This window comes from Thalia democratica, chromosome 1, assembly GCF_965202585.1.
Source record: "Thalia democratica chromosome 1, ktThaDemo2.hap1.1, whole genome shotgun sequence".
NCBI classification, from domain to species: domain Eukaryota; kingdom Metazoa; phylum Chordata; class Thaliacea; order Salpida; family Salpidae; genus Thalia; species Thalia democratica.
The window spans coordinates 69,969,505-69,992,624 of NC_139165.1; the positions used below are offsets into that span (position 1 = coordinate 69,969,505).

The 23,120-nt window shown below is 26.4% G+C and overlaps 1 protein-coding gene across 1 annotated transcript; it reads left to right on the top strand.

The window, feature by feature from the left end:
* Positions 1-4,030: 4,030 nt before the first annotated feature.
* LOC145832697 (transmembrane protein 214-like) lies at positions 4,031-22,065 on the top strand. Its single transcript, XM_082940008.1, has 16 exons — positions 4,031-4,178; positions 9,072-9,170; positions 9,422-9,507; positions 10,943-11,008; positions 15,564-15,674; positions 15,775-15,883; positions 17,604-17,739; positions 17,872-17,942; positions 18,135-18,315; positions 18,585-18,690; positions 19,123-19,238; positions 19,666-19,837; positions 20,116-20,342; positions 20,664-20,823; positions 20,968-21,140; positions 21,437-22,065. Exons 1-16 carry the CDS (start codon positions 4,058-4,060, stop codon positions 21,699-21,701), a joined length of 2,199 nt encoding a protein of 732 aa, XP_082796134.1. The 5' UTR covers positions 4,031-4,057; the 3' UTR covers positions 21,702-22,065.
* The last annotated feature ends 1,055 nt before the right edge of the window (positions 22,066-23,120 follow it).

A 23,120-nucleotide genomic window follows, 5' to 3' on the forward strand; every position in this document is an offset into this window, starting at 1 on the left:
AAGATTCATATATGGTTTCGAAAACTAAATTTTGATAACTTTTGCACAATGATGTGTTCGTGTCACATTTAATCGAAAAAAGACGTTTTGTTTATATCTAGTCAGCACACTCACTTATGTTAATTTGAATGAAGAGTTACACATTGCAGAGCTTATTAGTAAATTGAGGTCAGACAATTCTTGAACACCATAATTTCAAACAAAAATATGAACCTGCCAAATTTCAATATAACAGTTTATGTTTAGATACCTTTTTAACTACACTAAAACAATGATTTAGAGAATACAATTTTATGATTGTTAAACAATTATATAAGTTGAGAAAAATTAAACAAGCTTACTTTTGTGGGGTTTTATGGCATGGAGTCCTAATAACTTCTTTAAAAACTATCTGAGTTAAATATTGCAAGAGCAAAAACCATTGGTCAACACAGACAAGTTAAACAACAGTCATCAAAATTTTTATTTACATTAAGTTTTTCTAATAACAGGGTTGCCAAAAAACCTGGAACCCTGAAAAAACTTGAAGTTTGAGAAATTTAGCAAAAAGCCTAGAATTTTGAACAAAAATAACTAAAAAGCCTGGAATTTTGAACAAAAATCTTTTACTCTCATGCAGAAATGACCCTCCCTGCAAAATTGGCCATTGGTGCAAAATTGATTTTGTGCAATTTTGATCCCTTGTGCAGTTTTGTTCCCTTGTGCAAATTTGTCTTTGTGTAAAAGTATCTTTGTGCAATTTTGTCTTAGTGCAATTTAGTCACCTTGTGCAATTTTGTCTTCGTGAAATTTTGCCTTGTTCCCCCCAGAAAGTGTATACCAAGGCTACAAATAAAAAAGTAAACCAACCACAGGGTTGCCATACATTTATTTGGGATAACTCAGTTCGAGTTTGAGATTTTTGAAAAACTGAGTGACTCAGGTTAACTCAGGCCCTTAAAGCAAGTTTCAACTTCTAAGAAACATTATTGCTGACTCCTGCTTGTTTTATTATGTATTGCAAATAGGGCTAATTTTCATATTTTTCTTAAATCTATGGCTACCATTTTTCTTAAAAACTGTATTTTTGTAAAGTCTTTTTGTTATTGTTTTGGTGTTTTCAGACATTTAAGCTTCAATAATAGTCTACTTTTTGAGTTAAAAATTCAAATAATTGTTTTTTCAAATTTCTCACAAACTCTGCTTAGTTTTTTGTCACTCAGGCTAGCTTTTTTGCCTCAAAGAGTGGCAACCCTTAAAGATGTCTTAAAAACTCAGTCTGGTAGATAGAACTTAAATAAAATAGATTTAGTTCGCTTATTGTTTTTAGTTCTACCACAAAAAAACTGTTAGTTTTTGTAAAATAGATTTTAACCATTAATGAAGATAAACAGCCTTGTGTTGTCATGTCTACTTAATTATATATTTTAAATTTATGCTCGAATTAAGATTAATGACAATAAAATAAGATGTTTTGATTAAAAATAAAATTTAGTAAAACAAAGTGGTTATAAATTATAAATTTTAAATATTATAGTTGAAAAAAATTGAACTAAAATAGCTAAAAAAGTATAACTATTCAAAAATTAAAATTTGAGCGTATGCTTACAAAGATTCAAATAACAAGTTCACTAGAATATATAATAATAACAATAATTTTTATAGCTCCGTTGAATAGTGTTAACCAGTAACACACAAAAACATGTGTAAGTGTAATAAAAAAGGAATACTGTATAATTTTTTAATATTGAAAAATATAGGTAATTACCTAGGATGATGTTGCACCAATATCAAACTGAAAATATAATATATTCAATGTATTTTTTAACTATAATTATAGGCTAAAAATCAATGTTTTAAGCCAAATATGTTTATTCTAAAAAGATACTTTGTTTTAAACAAGCTATATAAATACATAGTAAGATTTAAATTTATTTATGATAAAATAGAATATTTCGACTATATTTTACAATATTGTAATCAATATAAATTATTGTATTGATATAGTGCTTATATTGTCAAATAAAAGCAATTAAATATATGATTTTATTTATGTATGTATAATATAAATTTTAGCCTAAAAATATGGTTAAAAAAGACATCAAATATAATATATTTTCAGTTTTATATTGGTGCAACATCATCCTAAATATTACCAAAATATGTATATACCTTATTCAGCACTTTAGAATTGTTTTATTTAAAAAAATTTAGTTGAACAGTCTAAATAGAATGATTGTTAATTATCACATTGCATACAATATATTACAATTAGATTTTAGTTACATTAAGGTCCACCTTGTTTTAAAGAACTTAATTGTTATTTTGACTGTTATTAAGAGTTATTTTAGCCATTATGCACATATGCCTAACAAAACTCTAAGTAACTTTTGAAATATAAGGAATAAAAGTTGGTGAATTCAATAGGTCGTTAATGGAAGGTTAAAATTAGAAGACATATTAAGACATTTTACTAAATGTCTATCTTCATAATTTTCTAAATATTCTTTTAGTATATCTTCTTAAGTTTTTAACTGATATTTAGGTAATTCTACCAAAGATATTTTTGATTAAAAAATGTTTATCTAAATTAAATTTAAGAAATTTGTCTTCAAAATTTGGGGTCTCTAGCTCAAAAAAAAAGAGACAAATTTCTAGTTAGTTTTAAGTTTCTAAAAAAATTGACAGTAATAAAAGATGTTTTACATACTTTTGTAGATACAAAATGATTATATCTCAAAAGTTTGTTGATATTTAATTTAAAAAAAAATCTAATAATGCGGTTCTTATTGAAAACTTTCAAACAAAAGTCAATATTGATTTTTGTAAAAAAACAGTTCTTTATCCCCATATGACACGAAAAAACTTTTGCATGGAAAGTCAATTTTGTACAAGATTAATAATAAAGCAAGGGTAAAAAATTACTGACCAAGGGTAAGGGTTAAGGATAACAAGGACAGAAAAAAAGTTAATATCCATGCAAAAATGTATATCCTTGCAAAGTGACCCTTTGTGCATATTTGACACCTACCCATATTTTAAATTTTTTATAGTTTTATTGTATTTAAAACTTAAAATTTTAATGAAGAAAATGATTCTAACCAAGTAAATAACTCTTTTAAAATTAAAGTTATCAGACTACAGGTAGCATAATTTCAATATGTTTTTGCCACTTGCTAAAGTCTAAAAAAAATATTTTCAAAACATTGTTTTTAAAACTGAAAATAAAAGTATACTTCAACTGAATTTGAAATGTATTTGTATTCTAACTTAAATTAAAATACTTAGTAAATATTTAAAGTTTAATAGTTTAAGAAATTTACCAATTTTTTTTAAAGTTTTTAAGTAAATTTATTAAAAAATGGTTTTGGGAGTTTGAGCTGTTTTTATTGAAGTGTTAAAATAACCCATAACTTTTTTTACTACATTGGTTTTAATATGCCTTTATTAGCGGTTTTTAGTTAACTATTAAAATTGCAAATTTACACCTAAAATTAGAAGTTAGTTAAAAAATTTGTATAAGTCTTTTCCTTGTTGTTTTTTTCACTTAAAAAAATATTATGTAAACCTATTTCATAAATTATATTTACTATTCATCTACAAAAATATTAAAAATTTAAGTTTAATATTTTGTTTTTCCATTAGATAAAATGTAGACATTGGCATGTGCTTAAAATTGTCTAGTTGTAGGTATTTAAAATTTGATTACTTAAGTTCTATAGTAGGGATGGGCAGTGTTTTAAATGTTTTTAATAATTTTCTGAAAAAAAAACTTAAATTTTTGCCAACATTATCAATAACATATGGTTTGAAAGGGCTGCAATGAAAAGTAAAAATAACATTTATTAAAGTTGTAGATGTTAACTCTTTTAGATTTAAAAATATACTTTGTAGTTCATTATCTATTTATAGTTTTTGTACAGTGCAATAAAATAAAACCTTGAAAAATATTCACATGCATCTTCAGTCTACTTAAAATATATTTTGATAATAACTATTAATACTCAGCTCTATATTTATGGATTATAACAAAAACTAATTTGTTAGAATCTTTTTTGTAAATTCAAAAATAGTCATCATGTCAAACAATCAAAAATGGGAAACGGTTGGAGCTAAATCAAAGCCTGGTAAGAAGACAAAATTATCCAAAACAGCCAAACAAGCCTTAATGGATAGCATGAAAACTATAGATGAATTACGTAAGTTTTAAAGCTAATTAAATGTAAAAGGTAGTTAGTTATATATGAGTTAAACCTAAGAAAATAAGGGATTTTTATAATCATCTAGGGGAAATAATTACTATATATATATATTCTAAATAAAAAGTGATTTTTTTAGTTTAATAAATGATTAGTAATATTTTATTTAAATAGTGTTATATTGAATTTAAACAAATTTTAAATTATGGCTGGATCTGGTCATAGCTTACCAAGATCTTGATCTAAGAAGCATTGGTTTGAATTTGATTCTGGCTGGATTTTGATTAAAAAAAAAGGTTCTATTTGACAACTGTTGGACTTGACTTAAGATTTAAGAACATTATCTTTTGAATAATCTTACCTTGATCTGTAAAATCTTTGCCTAAAGATGCAACCAACTTCACTGCCTTATGGATGCTTTTGGTTAAACCAAGGTTTTGGGAGTAAACCCTGAGGAAAAGTCTTAAACACTAGGATAGAGGGAACTCTGTAGAACGTCTGTAGTTGTGTAGGCGGTCTGACTCTGTATCCAGAGTTATTCCTGCAGGTCCTGCAACAATGATACAATGATAAATCTTGGCTGTTTCAGCTTTGCTGTACAGCTGAGCCCTTCTCAATTTGGAAAGTGAGATCCTGCTGCATGGGCAACAACTGGAATCTCAATGTTTATGCCCTGGATTTGTGATTGAAGAGGTTCAATTCAGCTTTGCAGGTTTTTTGCAAAGACACAATATGGAATGCAACAGTTACCAGTGATAAACCCAATTTTGTTTAGCAAAATGATGGGTTCCAGGGGTTGTATTCTTGGTAAGATGATTTTTTGAATTCCACTGAACAATCACGGCCTGCCTTAAGTTGAGCAGCCCTCAGCAAATAAAGTATTTTTCCGCCACAGTTTACCTTCCTCATAGCTTAAAGTGAAAAAGAAAACTGAAAATAAGTCACCTGACAAAGATCATCAAAAAAAAGAGACCCACTCTCAAACCGGGAAGTTAAATGTTTGTATTATGTCTATTGGTATAGACCCCAATAACACAAGTGATGTAAGAAATACTGCTAATATAAACAACAAACTTCTTTGTCTTGATGTTGCAGCTCTTCAAGAAACGCGCCTTACTGGTCAAAGCTCAGTTAGAGAAAAGGATTATACATTTTTCTGGTATGGTATGTCTGTTGATGAACGTAGGAATCATGTTGTAGGGTTTGCTGTCAAGAACACACTTTTACATCCTTGGAACTTCAATCTGACAGTAACAAATGTATTGCTACTCTTTGTTTACATACCAGAAAAGGAACTGCGACTTTCATTAGAGTATATAAACTCTGATGAGCAAGTTAAAGATAATTTTTATGAAAAGTTTAATCTCATGGTGAGAAATTACCCAAAAATGATCTGCTTGTCATTTTGGGTGATTTTATTGCAAGGGTTGGATCTGATCACAACTCTTGGGCTCCCTGTTTAGGACATTTTGGTTTTGGAGAAATGAATTCAAACGGTCAATGTCTTCTAGAGTTTTGTCATAAACAGAATCTCTGTGTCACCAATTCATTTTAAAAACTAAATTGCCGTATAAAGTATCTTGAACACACCCCTATTCTAAAAACTGGCACCAACTAGACCTTATTCTAATGAGACCCCATCGTATGAACAATGTTCTTCTAACTAAATCGTATCAAAGCACAGATTGCAACAAAGATCATTCTTTGGTCTGCTATAAAATGCATATTACAAAAATGTTCATGCACAAACCAATTAATTTAGCTCGTAAATTTTGACTTAGTATTGAAGAAATGCATGATATAGAAATTATTAAAAAGTTTTCAGTTCTGATGCCATCCGTCTATTTGTCATCTGCTTCTGAGTTTTGGTCTAGGATCTAAAACAAAATATAACATAATGCCTTAAAATCTAATGGAAAGTACAAACATACCAACAAAGACTGGTTTGAAGAAAACATCAATATATTACTTCCCTTATAAAGATAAAGCGACAGGCTCATGTTGATTATCAACATGACCCAAGTAGCACAAGTCAAAAGCAACTTTGTGAAGCTAGAGAAAACTTTTGAAGAACAGCTAGAAAATGCGCTACTGAGTTTTGGTTAAAAGCTAGTGCTCGTATTCAAGATGCTGCTGACAGAGGAGATACTAAATCAGTCTATGAAGGAATAAGAAAAGCAGTTTGACCAACAAAAAAAAAATATCACCCTTGCTATTAAAAACTGAAGAAATCTTACACAGTAGGAATGAACAGTTGGGTAGATGGGTCAAACACTTTTCCCTTCTGTATTCTACACAAAACATTTTTACTGATGATGCACTTAACAGCATGGGTAGTCTACTAATGATGGATGACCTGGATTGCAAACCAACTACTGAAGAACCCAGTAAAGCCATTGGTATGATGGCTCCTTAGAAAGCACCAGGCAGTGACGGGATCCCAGTGAATTTAATCTACAATTGTAACTCATGCTTACTACCTCATCTACATGACATTTTAGTCAAGTGTTGGAGGGAAGGTATCGTGCCAGAAGACATACATGCAGGGTTGCCACTCGGTCAGGAAAAGTCAGGAAATCAGGAAAAGTCAGGAAATTTTTTTTAAAAATGACAAAAGTCAGGATATTTCAAAAAATTAAAAAAAAAGTCAGATTTTGTCAGTTTAAATTTACAAAATTACTTGTTTTCCAAAGCCTTCAAATGGTATAAATAAATTAAAATTCCTTTAAAGTCAGGAAAAAATTTCAAAATTTTCCTAGAAATTTACAAAAGTATTTAATTTTATTTCTAATGCCTTCATCTGGTATAAATTAGTAAAATATCATTTATAAAACTGCAAAAACTTTCTATTAAAATATTGAACAAGTACCCTACTGAACAAGCAGATTTTGTAAGCTTTTTAGTATTGATGATCTGTAGCAAGGACACTTCCATAGTGAAACTGTGATATATAAACAAAAGTTTATCTAGCATTATTTTAGAATCAAAGTGTTTTTTGTTTAAGTAAATAATTGAGTTTTTTATAACTAAGCAGTTAGTTTAGTATTTTGTGTAACAAGTTAATGTGTATACTGAAGCGGAATGCAGACCAGATGAAGGAAACCATATCTTCATTAGATAAAGAGGTTGAAGTGCTAATAAAAAAACGGAGAAAATAAATTTTAGTACATACATTAAAAAAAACAGTATTTGATTTAGTTCTTAATTGATAAATGTTTTAACTGTAAAAGTTCGTTATTGTTTTAAGGTTTGAGTTGTGAAAGTTCCTTTTGATTTAAGGTTTCAATTGTAAAGTTCCTTATATGTCATTTGTTTATCTAGATACATTTATGCTAGGAAATGCTAAAAAATTGTGTCTTTTTTCAGACAAGCTGTGTTTATAAGGTGATAATACAAGTATTTTGCTGATAGAGCTGTTTATTACAAACATCAATCATACACAGATGGTTTAAGTGATGTACTGGAAGTTTGATGATGGAATTCAGCAAAAAATTTTTGTTTTTTAACCTGTATTAAAATTAGATTGAAAGCTTTAAATAGTTTAATGTGTTAGGATATGTATTTTAGAATAAGTTTAATTTAAGAGTTTGATTAAGAAAAGTCAGGAAAATTTTTGTAAACAGTCAGGAAAAAGTCAGGAAATTTTTCTCAGCTTGATCAGTGGCAACCATGCTATAAATAAGTATTTGAAAATTTTAACTATTATTAAATTTTAATGTAATCTAATGTTTTCTCTATTGAACATTCAAAACTAAATAAAAAAAATTCCTAATACAATAAAAGTTATCTGACTTTAAGTAGTAGCTCTTATAAAACGGTTTTGCTCTATGCATTCTTTTGTATTGTAAATGTCTTTGTTTTAAAAATAAAAATAAGGGAAATAAAGCTCATATTTTAAATAAGTTTGTTATTTAACAGCTTGTATGTGTTTAGTAGATACTAAAAATAAGTTTTTAGTAGCAGCAAAAATATCTTTAATATATAGTTAACAATTTAATCAAGTTTTGAAAAAATAGTTTATATAGGGTATCTTCAAAAAATATCTTGGATGATTCTTTCTAGAATGCTTCCTTCTTATTAAAAAACCGTGTACCTGGGAAGGTTTTGTTATTTTTTGAAAATTTACTTAATTTGTCAATTTTGAAAACATATAAATATATCTTTCTAGGCGTGCTGAAATTCCTTAGATTTAGAAAGTTTTCAAGGATGCCAATAAAAAAAAACCTGCAAAGAATACATATTTAATTAAGTTTAATTTTTTACTTGACGAAAAAGAATGGAAAACAATTGATAAAAATAGTAAATGAATCTTTAAAATACCTTTTTCAAACTAAAAAAATAGCAATGAAATACTTTAATGTTAAAATAGTTTTCTAAAAGTTTTTTATTAAACTTTTGGTTTTCTATTTTAAAGACATCAAATATAAACTAGTCAAAAACCACGGAAACGTTATGCGCCAACTGGCACAACTTTTGTTATAAATAAAAGTTTTTAGTTAAGTTGAAGCACTAAATCCGCTAGAATCTTGGCATTCTACCCACACATTTTCGAAGAAAAGTTCAATTTTTTTTAGTTATGGGTCCACTGTAGAGCTAGGATATAAATATGCTAATTGAGACTAGTAAAGTAGCTTTAAGCTTAAACCTCTTTAAATTGATATGTTTTTGTAAATAAGTTTTTGATAGCGATATCATAAATATTAATTTATTTGTTTTACTACAGTACTTAAAAAATTATTAAAAAATATACAAGATAAATTATATTAACTTTTAAGCATTTTGTTTGTTTGTTGCTTAAAATGTTTGCGTTTGTTAAAAAAGTTAAAAATTAAAACCGAACTTCTGCTGAAGTTATGAAAAACATTTTACTAAAACCATTACTAATATTTTTAGCACAATCTGTGAAAGAGAGCCCACTTTTTGGACTTGAGCCTGAACATATTGATACAGGAATACAAATGCATAAAGAATCTCCAAAGTCTGCAACACAAAGTAAAATATTTTGAAATAATAAATGTTTTACACTTACAGTATTAAATAAATTTATAAAATTAATTACTAAATATAAAAACAGTGTTTGACTAAATCTTTAATAAATATTAAGCTATGTTATTGTAAAATCCTCGAAACCTATATTTTACTAATATTTTTAAAGCAATAAAGTAGTTGATAAATGTTTAATATCATAAAAAAGATGGTATTGTTTCCATAGTTTTACAGTAACTTATAAAATTAATTTACAGCTAAAAAGAAAGTGACTAAAAAACCAAAAAAGCCTCAAGAACAAAAAGTACGAACTTTTAAGAATGCTGTGGATGCTATGAAATCGGTAAGATTAAATTTGTTTTAATTAAAACAATAATTAAAAGGAAATTAATAGATATAAATCATAAAGTTTTTCATTATATAAAATTTAATCTCAAGATATGTTATTTTAGAAGTCAATTTATGATTACATAGATAATTGGTGTGTAAATTAAGTTTAAATCAAACTAAGTCACAAGTAAAACATTCCCAAATATTTCTAACACACTTGATAAAATTCTACAATACTTTGAAGTAGTTAACGAAAAATTAAACTTTTCTTAAGTAAACAAAATGATACTAGCAATAATTCAAAATCTTAGTACCTTTAGTATGTAACTTTAAAGTGTACAAAAACTTTAATTAGATGACATTAGTATGTATCTACTGAAAACAATACGAAAAGTTGAATACTTTTTGATTTAGTATTTTATAAATATCCAGTGATGTAGGTTAAAATATGTATTATCTTAAAATATGTACAAGTTTACCAGAATTTTCTATTTTAAGTTGTAAATGAACCTGTATGAAATAAATTTTAAAAATACAAGTTTAGTTTTTAAAATTGAAATATTATTATTTCTAAGTTCATAATGATAATTAAAGAGTTTCAAAAGTATTAAAACACACATTAAATTTAGGAAACAAGTTATAGCAGTTGAATAAGAACAAAGTCTTTAGTAAAACAGAATTGAAAAATTGAAAAATTTAGTTTTTTTTATAAAATAATTAAAATTAGTTATACTTGATTTTTTAAATTTCGAAAAAATAAAAATAGTTGAACCAGATTTTTTTGAATGTTATGAAGAATGACTTCTGTCAGCCCAAATAAACTTGTTGCTGGCAAGAGTCCATTTTTTATAGACCTTCTATTAGTGGTTATAAGAAAAGTTCTAGCAACAAATTAATGAAAATACTAGACTAAATTCAAAAAACAAAAACATACTAGAGGTAATAATAAACGAACACAAATTATAAATTCTGTATGCTATAAAGTCTAGTAACTTTGAAAAAGTTGAAAACTAATATTTTAATGTTAAAAGGCTCATTAATCTCTATTCCTGAGAATCTTTGTTACTTAAATGTAACTGATTAGTTTTATAAAAATAACAGACGAGTTTCGAGGCTCTTCAATGTATTAAAAAACACAGTATATTTTTAAACAGGCTTGGTTAGAATAGATTAAATGTTACATATTTGTTAAGAAAATAATTAAACTAATGTTTTTTGAAGTTAAGCTTAGTTTCAAAACTTTTAAACTAAAGCTTAAAAAAGTATAAATATAGTTTATATATATCTTAACCAACATATGCAATATAATAAATGTTGCTTTGTAAATTGGAATAATATATACACTCCTTTTTTCAAAGCCAATAAACATAACAGTATACGGTTTTGTAAAATATAAAAGGTTATTTTTAACGTATTTTTTCCTTCAATTGTGTTATATTTTTTATTAGGAGACTTTCAAAACATTTGGTGCACAAGCAAAAGAAATTGCAAGTAAAAATGAGAAGAACAAAATTGTTAGTTAAAAAAGTACATCAATTCTATAGAATTTTTTTTTAAACTTATTTTAGAACAAATACTTTTTTAATTAACTACTTTTGAGCTTGGTAAAGATAGTTTTTTTTTCTTAAATTGTATATTAAGATTTGAAAAGCATTGAAAAGTTCTTAAACTCAAATGTTTTAAATAAATAAGATTAATATTTTTTTGCACTTGAAAATATTTCTTATAGTTCATGGGTGTTATATTTTTTTTTAGTTTTACTAGAGTTTTTAAAGTCTTATTTAGATAAACAGTACAGCTTAAATATTAAAGTTAAAAAAAAGGGTTTAGCAATTATTAATAAAAATTCATAATACAGTAAATTATATTATTAAACATTGATTTTGCACAACAACTGCTACTTTTTTATTTCAATTGTCTTTATAAACAAAAAATATGTCTCAAAATAATATATCAGAATAATATAGTTAGAATATAATAAAGATACCCTACAAACCATTTATATATATTTTTAATTTGTTCAATATTTTATGTACGTGTACAGTGGGCCCAAATCACGTTGAACTCAAAATAGGAAATGGAGTTTTGTATAAAATCTGTATTTTTAAATCTTTTCAAGTATTGTAACCTAAGACTATATCTGTTGAACTTTTTATACTAAATAAAAAATCCTATTAGGACAAAAATTATCAGACTTTATTTTGTAGCTTTTTATAGTATTTTGCTCTATGCTTTTTTAATTATAAAACTAAAAAAGAAGCAAATTAAGCTTATATTTCAATTATTTTTAGATGTAATTGCTCGGAGATGTGAAGTAGATGTATAAATAATGTTTTATTTTTAAAAAGATAATGTTCTTATCAATTTAATTAATAAAAGCTAAATAAAAATGATGAAAAAGATGAAATTAAGATTTTGTTGTGTCTACCTTCCTCCACTGTCTGCGAGATGCGCACTGACTGTTCAAAATGTAATTAAAATGATTAAAATGGTTTTTCCAAAAGAGTGTTCTTTTTATGTTCTTGGTGATTTTAATATGCCAAATATAGATTGGAGGATTCCTAGCACATATTTCAATAAACCCCATGAGTGTTTTCTTGATTTTTGTACAGACAATTTTTTAACCCAAGTAATTGAAAGTCCAACCCATAAGAATGGTAACATTCTCGATATTTGCAATCATTTTGGTCTAGATAGAATCATATCACACTCAACTAATTTTCCATTAACAAACACTTGTGACCATAACTTGCTTTCACTAAAAATTAAAATTGAAAATAAAATAGTACCTATTGCTAAAGAAGTCTCATATGACTATAAAAAGCAGATTTTGAAAGCATCAATGATTTCCTGTCAAAAATTAATTGGACCTCTTTATTTAAAAAATCAGAAAATCTCCAGCATTTCTACGATCAATTCATTAGCTTAATCCAAATCTCAATCAAGCGTTTTGTTCCAATTTATTCTAAAAATAACAAAAGTAAAAAATATCCATCTCATATTAAAAAGTTATTAGAAGAAAAAGCGAATCTATACAAAAAAAGTAAGACAAATAAATCACTTTTGATAAAATACAAAAACAAGTCTAAAGAATATCAATTAGCTGTTAAAAAATACAACTTTGAATATGAAAACTAATTCTGCAAAAACCCAAATTTAAAAAAGTTTTATAGCTACGTGAAATCTAAAAATAAGTTAAATAATTCCATACGTATCTTATATGATAAAGATAAAAACAAAACAGTAACCTCAGATTTTGAAATAGCAATACTTTTTAACATAAATTTTCAAAAAGTTTTTAAAAAAGACGAGAGTTACCAGTCTTTTAAGCTACCCCAAAAGAATTGTAGTAAAATGCAAAATTTTTTCATAACCTATGAAGACATTTTAAGTTCAATTAACCACTTAAAAGATAAAATCATAAGAACGCCAGAAAACATTCCACCCTATTATATCAAGCATGTTATCCAATCAATAATTTTTCCACTTTCATTAATATTTAATTGCTCTCTAGAACTATCTGATGTTCCTAAACAATGAAAAACATCTTTTATTATTCCTGTACACAAGAAAGGTAATATACACGATGCGTTAAATTACAGACCAATATCTCTAACAAGTGGCTTTTCAAGAATTTATGAACTTATTGTATCTGTAAAAATTCTTAATCACCTCTTTGATAACAAATTATTAACTAACAAACAGTTTGGTTTTGTTACAAACCGCTCATCAACCATCCAACTGTTAACATGCTTACATTCTTGGTTAGTTCCTTATCTCAAAAATGAATTTACTAAAGTAGTTTATACGGATATTCAAAAAGCCTTTGATTCAGTATCACACAAAAAATAATTAAAAATTTTAAATCAGTATGGGCTACATGAAAGCTTAATTGATTGGTTTGATAACTTTTTAAATAATAGATCACAAAGAGTACTCATCAATAATACGCTTTCTGACTCTTTAACAATCTACAGTGGAGTACCACAAGGTGGTGTAGTTGGTCCTCTTCTCTTTTTAATTTATATTAATGATATTTGTTCAAACATTGATATTAAAAGTAAGTTAAGGTATTTGCAGATGATGCCAAAATCTTTAGTCAGTCAAATACTTCATTACAACTATCTTTAGATAATATTTACATATGATTAAAAACAAGAAAACTAAACTTAAATCCTAGCAAATGTAAAATTCTAACCATTAACAAAAAAGAATCTTCTCCAACTGACCTCTTAATCAATAACATCAAGTTACCAGAAATTAAAGTTTTTAAAGATTTGGGAATTTATATTTCCAAAGATCTGAAATGGAATGAACATATCAACTATTTATATAAGATTGCAAAAACTACATGTTATCAAATATTAATATATCTCCAACTGACCTCTTAATCAATAACATCAAGTTACCAGAAATTAAAGTTTTTAAAGATTTGGGAATTTATATTTCCAAAGATCTGAAATGGAATGAACATATCAACTATTTATATAAGCTTGCAAAAACTACATGTTATCAAATATTAAAAAGTTTTAAAACTAATTCTGCTTAAATTCTGACAAAACTATTTAAAACATACGTTCGCCCTAAACTTGAGTTTAGTACCCAAATTTGGTCACCCCATTTAAAAAAGGATATTAACAAAATTGAATCTGTGCAAAGGAGTTTTACCCGTCATATTTGTAGTCGTTGCAACATATCTTACACGTCATTTAATGATAGAATGTTTAAATTTGGCTTGAAGTCACTGGAATATAGAAGATGGGAGTTTGATTTATTAACTCTTTACAAAATTATCAATGGCAAATATAAAAGTTTTTTTAACCAATTTTTTAATTTTTCCCAAAATAAATATTAACTAAGAGGAAATAATTTGAAAATAAAATGTAAACATGATTTTCAAAACAGTCAGTGGAAAGGCGCATTTTTTCACAGAGCAAAAGCTATGTGGAACAGACTACCTCAGGATATAGTATCTTGTGAGAGGGTAGAACAATTTCGTTTAAAGCTAAAAAGATTTGATTTAAATACAATAAATACCAGTAAGTAATAAAACAATAAAATAATACCATAAAGTTCACTAATTTTCCACTATAAACAAAAGAAAAAATATTCGTTTCCCTACGCCTCCCCCTACAAACTATTAGTTTACTTATTTATTTTGTAGTTATGAATTTTGTTTTATAAGCGATGATTTTAGACAAACTTCTTTACTGTGTGTACTAAGTAATATATAAGTTTGAATTTGTGGAATTGAATTTTTAATTTAGTTCATTTGTTTATCACATTCTGTTTAACTTTGTGTTTTCATTTAAATTATGTTTGCATATATATATATATATATATAATTTATCTTAAAGTTTTGAATATAAGTTCATTTTCTTTTTTTCTTTTTGTGTGTCCTGTTTAAGTGGCTCAGGTTTTGATGCCTGAGTCCAACATTGCACAATAAACAATATAATAATAATAAAAGTTAAATGTGCTGTCACATTGACTAAAACGGTCTTTAGAAAAAAATTTGATATTATATATATTATCTACAGATTTTATCAATTTAAGAATTATTAAGTTTAAGAAAAAAAAAAAACTACATAATTTTAATTATTTATTGATTTCGTAAGACAGAAAAAATTGTATTTATTAGATTAATAATTTTATTTATATTAAGTTATTAAGCAAAATTTTGAAATATAATTAAAGAAAAAAAAAAGAAGTCAAATACTATTACTTAAAGATAGTTTTTAATGAGTTTAACCTTTCACGGTTTATTTATAATTTTCAATACATCCAATTTTGTTTTATGCAACAAATCTTCGACTGGCATAACTTTTCTCGTGTTCTGTTTTTTTGTTTTGAAACCTTTTAATGCGCTAGAATCTTGGCCACATATTTTCAAAAAAAAAAAAACTGAAAAATAATTTTTTCATGTTTCCAGTTGCGGGTTCACTGTATTCAGTCTATTACATTAATTGTTATGTTTACTGCCGTGTAGACCTTAAATAATTATTGCAGTAAAGTTCATGCAAATTTTAATATTATAGCTTATATTAAAATAGTTTTATAAAATTACAGCTTTTGTGTTCCGAAATAGCTCTTGGTTTAAATTCTGTTGTGAAGTGTACAGAGTTGCTAACTGTTGAAACAACCAAAGACCCATCTTACCCTCTTAGTAAAGCACCCAAAGTGAGTTTTTTTGTTTATTTAAAAAAGGGATACTTTAAAAAAAATGAAATTTTTAAACAAGAAGTTTTTAGTCAAATTTCGATTTGCAATTTTTTTACAGCCTGTACAAGATGTTTTGTCGAAATACTTCGGGGAAAAGGTTGATTCGCGTGTCACTCCTGTTTTGTTTGAAAGACTATTCACGAAAATGCTTGAATGCATTTCAAGAGGTATTTCTATAAATATTTTTGTGTGTAAGCTTAATCGAACTTAAGAAACTAATGTTTGATTGTTGTAGTATAATAGGATTTAATTAGAAGTTTTTTAAAATCAATTCAGTAAGAAACACATTCTACGTTTAAAATTTATTCGCATGACGTAGTTTCGACTTTAAATAAGTCATTATCAACAAAATACTGTGCAAAAATAAATAAAATTAGTGATAAACAACTAAATATACAAAAAAAAATTTTACCGGGTATTACCCATACATTAAGAATTTTTGATTAGTTTGATATATATTAGTTTAATAATTTGTTAGTACTTATGTAAAATGTTATTTTATTAGAGTTTATAATCTTAATTTATAAAATTTTTATATAATGTTTCACTTAAAATTTTTTTTTTTTGTTTATTTAGTTGTTTATCACTAATTTTATTTATTTTTGCACAGTATTTTGTTGATAATGACTTATTGAAAGTCGAAACGTCGTCATGCGAATAAATTTTAAACGTAGAATGTGTTTCTTACTGAATTGGTATTTAAAAACTCCAGTATCCCCACCTGTTTTTTTTTTTAAATCAAGTAAATTTTTGTTTATACCAATTTTTGAGATTTTACTTAATTTTTTTATATAATGTTGAGCTACCACTGGTAGTAATTATGTAGAATGCTTGTATAACTAAAAACATGTAGGCGGATAAGTAAACATATAGAGTAAAGAATATTGTTGAGTTGAAAATAATTTCTTAAAATATTTTTTTTTTGGGAACGGGTCAAAGTTGCACAAAGACAAGTTTGCACGAGGGGACAAGATTGCACGAAAACAATTTTGCGCGGAGGTTCATTTTTGCACAAGAGTAAAAAAAATAAAAATATAAAAATCAGAAAAAAAAAAAATTAAAAAGAAAAAGAAAGTTACTGACTGAGGGTAAGGGTTAGGGGTTTTAGTGATAGTAAAAATTAAAATAACTTATAGAAATTATTATATAAAAAAAAACAAAAAATAAATAAAACTAAATTATTTAAAAAAAAAGAAAGAGCTACCGACCGAGGGTAAGGGTTAGGGGTAACAGTGATAGAAAAAAAAACAAATATTAAAAAAAAAATTAATAAGAAAATAATAATAAGTTACTTACCGAGGGTAAGGGTTAGGGGTAACAGTGATAGTAAAATAAACTAAGTAAAGAAAAAACTAAAAATGTCCTCTCGTGCAAAAGTTTCTTTCTGCAAATTTGTCTTCGTGCAATTTAGTCCCCTCGTGAAAATTTTACACCTACACATTTTTTTAGTTTAACATTTTTTTAAGCCTTTTTTAAAATTGCTGTCAATCCTAACTACAAATGACTAAATTTATGACACATGTACTAAACTTAGATTTTGTATAAAACCGATGATAAGTATGAAAGCTTTTTAGCATACTTTTATTTTACCGTTGAAGTAAATCTAAACAGTATGTTCTAGATCAGCGTTTCCCTTTTTTTTCCCTTTGAAGAAATTAAAAAAGCTATGGCCCCTCTCTCTTTAAAAACTAACTACACTTAAGACAATTTTTTGCTTTTAATCATCAACTCCACAATATCTAGTATAAGTTTCAATTATGGCCTCTGGACCCCCTAAATTTCTCACATGGCCTATTTTAAAAAGTCCCTTTACTACTCACGGCCACCCTTTGCAGTTAAAAATTTCTACTTAAAAAAAGTATTTAAAAAACAATAAACAAAACACAGACGAAAGCTCTTTGGGATACCAGCTCTGCATCCAAGCACTTGCTAAAAACCGTAAGAAGGATCAAAATTGTTTGTCTTATGTCACTTACAACAAGCTAGTAGCTGATATTATCAGCTTGCAAAATCAACCTAAAAAGTATGTTTGCTTCTTATACGGATTAAAATTTGATGTTAAATTATTATATAAGCAAGTTAAATAGATTACAAACATTTTATACAGTATAAATTAAATAAAGTTGAAATGCATTATATCATTTATAAATCTCAGATGTTTCGCATATATGTGGGCAGTTTCCCAAGTAGCAACTCACAGTCTCCTGCCATCAATGGCAATGGAAGGTTTTGAATTTTAAAATATTAAAAATTGAAATTTTTGATTTTATACAAGAACTGTTAAACGTTTAATATATTAAAGTTAATGCTTTGTTATTTAATACACAATATTCAACCATAATCTCAACTACCTGAAGCTTTATGAAGAAAAAAATTAACTATTAATTAAAATATTAAACAAATTTTAAAATTAACTAGTTTGGCTCAATGTTATGTTGCCCACGTTGAGTGTTAAATGCGTTGCAACTTATTCCTTGGAGTTCATTGAAAAATTGATGAAGAATGGAGTTGCTGTTGAAAAAATGACAGTTCACCATTTCCTTCAAATTTGCAAGTGGTCTCTTCAGTCCAATGCAGCTATTACCAAAGCTCAAACTAAGTTAGTTTGAAAAATCAGTTTTAAATTTTAAGTAGTTTGAATTTGTTTTATGGAATAAAAAGTAAGCTTTTTTAATTAATTTATTTATTTAAATTCTACTCAGTAAATCTTAACTTGCTTATAACTAAAATAAATTTTAAATAAACCTTATCACATTAACCGTAAACACATATTTAGTTATTTGAACTTATTTTTTAATATCAAATGGCATGAATTTGAATACGTATAAAAATAAAATAGCATAAGAATAACAATTATTGTTCGAACAGCATCAAAAAGCGCTTAGAAAAACTTTACCCCAATTTTGAAAAAGTAGTTGAAAATTCAAAAGATTTGAAAGATGACTTGTTTGTGCATTACATGCAAAACCCTGCGGTATGCTTTTGTTAATTTAATAAGCCTTTTATGTTTATGTTTAAAAAGGTATGCAATTTATTACAAAAAAAGAGCTTAGAGATGTTGTCTTAACAAAGTATTTTGAAAAAAACATGTTATTTTTAGTTAAGTATTGATTTGTTTTTTAATAATAAACACTGGTTAGCCATTGAAACTTAAGGTAAAATTTAAAAATCTTTTATCAATAAATAAACTATAATGAATAAAAGTATTAGTAGAACATTATTTCAAACAATTTTCTTCTCATTTTTGATAAATTAATAAAAATTATTTTAATTGAAAAATTATAAAAATTGTAAAGTTTAATTAAAATAGTTTTTACCAGAACAGCCCTTATACTTTTAATTTGAAATTATTTTTAAATATGTTTTGAATATTTAAACAATAAATTAAAGTCTGGTTACTTTACAGGCAGATGAAGCTACTGAAGCAAAACTAGTAGAACTATGTGCAAAAACTTTAAAAAATAATAACTTTGCTGTTTCTCATTGGAGAGAACACTATCTTCAGAGTCTTACTAAAACAAGGTAAGCTACTTCTAAATGTTAGTACAAATTTAGTCAAACTATTTCTTAACGAATCTTTTTTGAATGACTCAAAAGCTACATATATAAATAAAATGAAACTGTCTGATTAACTTTTTTTTTTGATTTTGGATCCAATTAAAAAAAAGACCCCAGCTAAAAACAAGTAAAAAATTGACCATGGGGTCATTATTTTCATTTGACGAAAACAAGTAAAAAAATGACCCCAGAAAATTTTGATCACTAGCTAAAACAAGTAAAAATAATGTCTCCGGGGTCTTTTTTTTTGCTGAATCCAAAATTTTTACATTAGCTATCACTTTTGATATTTTAAGCAGCCACAAACACATATATTATGTTTATTTAAAAAACAGTTGAAAAATGAATAAATATCTAAATATGTATTATAGTTTATGCGTATTATTTTTAGGCAATTGATGGAGTATTTAGATTCAAATGAGTCGGTAATGAAAAGTGCAATGAAAAACAAAGTCTTTGTAGAAATTATCAGGTCTTTTTATAACACCAATGAAAATCTTGTTGAAGAAGAGTCAGCCATTGCTTCAAAAACCGATTTTCATAAAATCAAAAAGTTCTGCGAGGTATGTTTAAAGTAAAAAAATAATGATGATAATTAGCAAGTATAGTTTCTTTAGAGAAAAGTTATTACATTAAATATATATTCTTGAATATTTTTGAATGTATATTGTAACTGGTTCAATGGTTCAAAAATTAAAAACAGCATAAAACGTATTTAAAAAATGTATTAAAATAAACTTTTTTTATGCTACTGAAATTTTCCTATGAAAGAAGTAAATTATCTCATATGAAAAAGTATAGTTTTATATTTTATGTACTCAAAAGTTAAATTATTACACAGAAACACTACACAGCCAAGATGCCTCAGCAATCTTCATTCGGCTTTTTCTCATTCCTCTTCCAATTTTTGGTTGTCGTAGCAGCAGTCACGATTGGTTGTGTACTATTGTACAACAAAAATCCCCAATTCAGAGCCCAAACGGACAAAGTACTCGCAGATACAGGGTTGGATGCAATTCTTGTTCAAGTGAATGCAAAAACTTTAGAGCTTTATGGGAAGGCAAAATCGTTAGTAGTGTTTTCAAATTATGTGAAATACTATTGGTTTTTTAATTAGACCGTGTCAATAAGGGTTGCCATGACTTAAAAATTCTTACGTGTATAACTTAATTTAGGCGTTTGTTTGTTTTAATTAAAAATGTCAAGCTGAAATATTTTTGGGTTATATGCTCATCGTCACACTGGCAACTACAGTGTCAATTGAATAAAATTATAAAAGTCCACTAAAGTAGTAGTATATTTATTTTTAAATACTTTCTCATGGTGTAAATTGTTTGTAATTATTTTAATGATACAAATTAATTATTTGTCATACCTAAAAAAACACAGGTGGTCAGAAAACGAATTACCAACGCACATTGAACAAAGGAGGCAGTTAATTGAACCTTACTACAAAGTCATCGAACAAAATGTTAATGTTGTTTGTGAAAAGTTACAGCCTGTCATTGTGCAATTACAACCGTATTATCAAGAATACGTTGTCAAAAATGTGAGTTGTAACGGTGTTCTTATAACTGCTTGGTTATATGTGGTGTTTTTTATATTAAACAGGTTTAAAAATAATTGTTATAAAAACACTTTCTAAAAAATTCAAGCTTCATTAATTTAAACAACTAAATTAAAATATTTTTAGTATGAAAAGTATTCAAAAGTGTTAATCAAGTACGTGTTGGAAGTGACTAACTACCTACTCAACCAATACACAACATTGTGCAAGTACTTGCTCCAGCAAATAAAACAGCTTAATGCATATGTGCGAACTATTGATGTACCTTCTGAGTTTGACATTACCAAAATTTCAAGCTAGTAAGTTGAATTTATTTCCTATTAATTAGTAATATAATTTTATATGATGTAAAGTTTGTTGTTTTTTGTTTTGAATAATAAAAATTTACAAATTTTAACATTAGTTTCAACCAAGTTATCAAAGGATTCCTTAAACCATTTGTTTCTTAGTATTTATATGGTCTTTAATGGTAGAAATTTATGAAAACAACTAATCTTAAAAATTACAGAGTTGAACTTATATTTGCAATGTTGGAAAAAAAAGACTAATCATTTTTAAAATATTTAAAACCTAATTAACAAAATGTATTTTACAGCTTTCAGCTAACCTGCTGCCAAAAAAGAAAGATCAAGGAGTTCTTCTATTCGCAGTGGTCGAACTTGCAGGACAACTTTACTTACATTGTTTCGGCGATGAAAGAAACGTTCGACTCTGTGACGTCACAGATCGACTTGACGTCGTTCAAAAGCCAAGCTGAAACGATCATGGTGCAAGTGAACGATTTGGCCGAAAAGCTGCGGCAGTTGGCCGTTAATGCGTTTCAAAAAGTGCAGGATATTGTACAGAAAGCCATGAAATAGAAACTTCCTCAATAATTTTCTCTTTTATTTATTTGTGGCATTTGAAGGTGTTGGAATACTTTTTGTATACTTAAGTTAAACATTTGTAGTATTTTCTAAGAATAAAATTTTTAGGAAATTCAAAAAAAAAATTGTTCTGTTTACAAATAAAATAATATGTTTCTTTTTTAATTTAAAATCTCAAAAGATCTATTTATATAATTTTGTAATTTAAACTAATAATCACTGTGCAAATGTGTTTATTAGTGACACTTTATTCTTGTTACGAAATGCAAATATCGATTCTTTTTATTTCCTGTTCTTTTTATGAGATAAAATAATTTATTTAGCAATCAGTTTTTCCTCTTGAGATAATAAAGTGTCTTCACAGTATTTGCTTGCTTAGTTTATTAAAAATACTTTTGTTTCTTTAATATTTCTTAAATTAATAATGATAAATATTTGAAAATTTTGTAATTTATAATATTGACACAAATAAACGATAAAGTAAATTAAACCATATACAACTATATACATTTTACTATGTACTTTATATTTGAAGTTGTACATTAATAAAAGAGTTTTGAAAATATTTAATTATGTTTGTACACGAATGATTCATATTTATTTATTTTTACACAAAATTAAAAGTTCAAAAAGTGTTATATTTTTATTTAACTATAGAATATAATTAAATCGTATTCTTTTCAAAGTATTTTTAAGTTGCATTCTAGAATAAGCGTAAAAACCCGACTAATGAAGTGTTGTGTAATTTTTTAAATAATAGATGATTAAAAAATTAAAATAAATTTTTATAAGTATGATAAAAAGTAATCTATTAATAATATTATAAACTGATATAGAGAAAATTCTAACAAGTTTACTTCTGAAGTTTCTTTTAAACATTTGATTTTGAAGAGCCGAATATTTTTTTGTCACATGACTTACTTATAGAAAGTTGTCTATTTTGTATATGCTTATTTATATTTTTTTAAGCGTAAGTATATTATAAGCTTTATAAAAAAAACTAGGAAGTTTCACATAATAATCGCTTCAAGTTCTTCTACAAAATTATGTACGCTTAAATCTTTAAGGGGCCATTAAACTGATATGTATTTTGAAAATAACTTTTTTTTTTTGTGAAAACTGTTGATAAGCACATTTTAAAACAACTTTCTATGAAAATACATTCCCAAATTACACATGATATAATTTATGCCCCGTGGAGTATTTAACAACGAATTGGTTAAAAGTATAAAGTAAAATTGTTATACTAACAGGGTTGCCACTTAACCTGGAAAAACCTGGAATTTGAGAAATTAAAAAAAAAAACCAGGAGTTTTGAACAAAAGTCACTAAAAAAATCTGGAATTTTAACAGTTTTCACATGTTCAGTAGTAAAATTCCGGTTTGACTCAAAAAGTCTATCATATAAATAAA

Coding starts and splice junctions, on each gene's coding strand:
- LOC145832697 (XM_082940008.1), top strand. CDS start 4,058: ATGTCAAACAATCAAAAATGGGAAACGGTTGGAGCTAAATCAAAGCCT. Junction 17,740..17,871: donor TTGCAAAATCAACCTAAAAA/GTATGTTTGCTT, acceptor TATAAATCTCAG/ATGTTTCGCATATATGTGGG. Junction 17,943..18,134: donor GCCATCAATGGCAATGGAAG/GTTTTGAATTTT, acceptor AAAATTAACTAG/TTTGGCTCAATGTTATGTTG.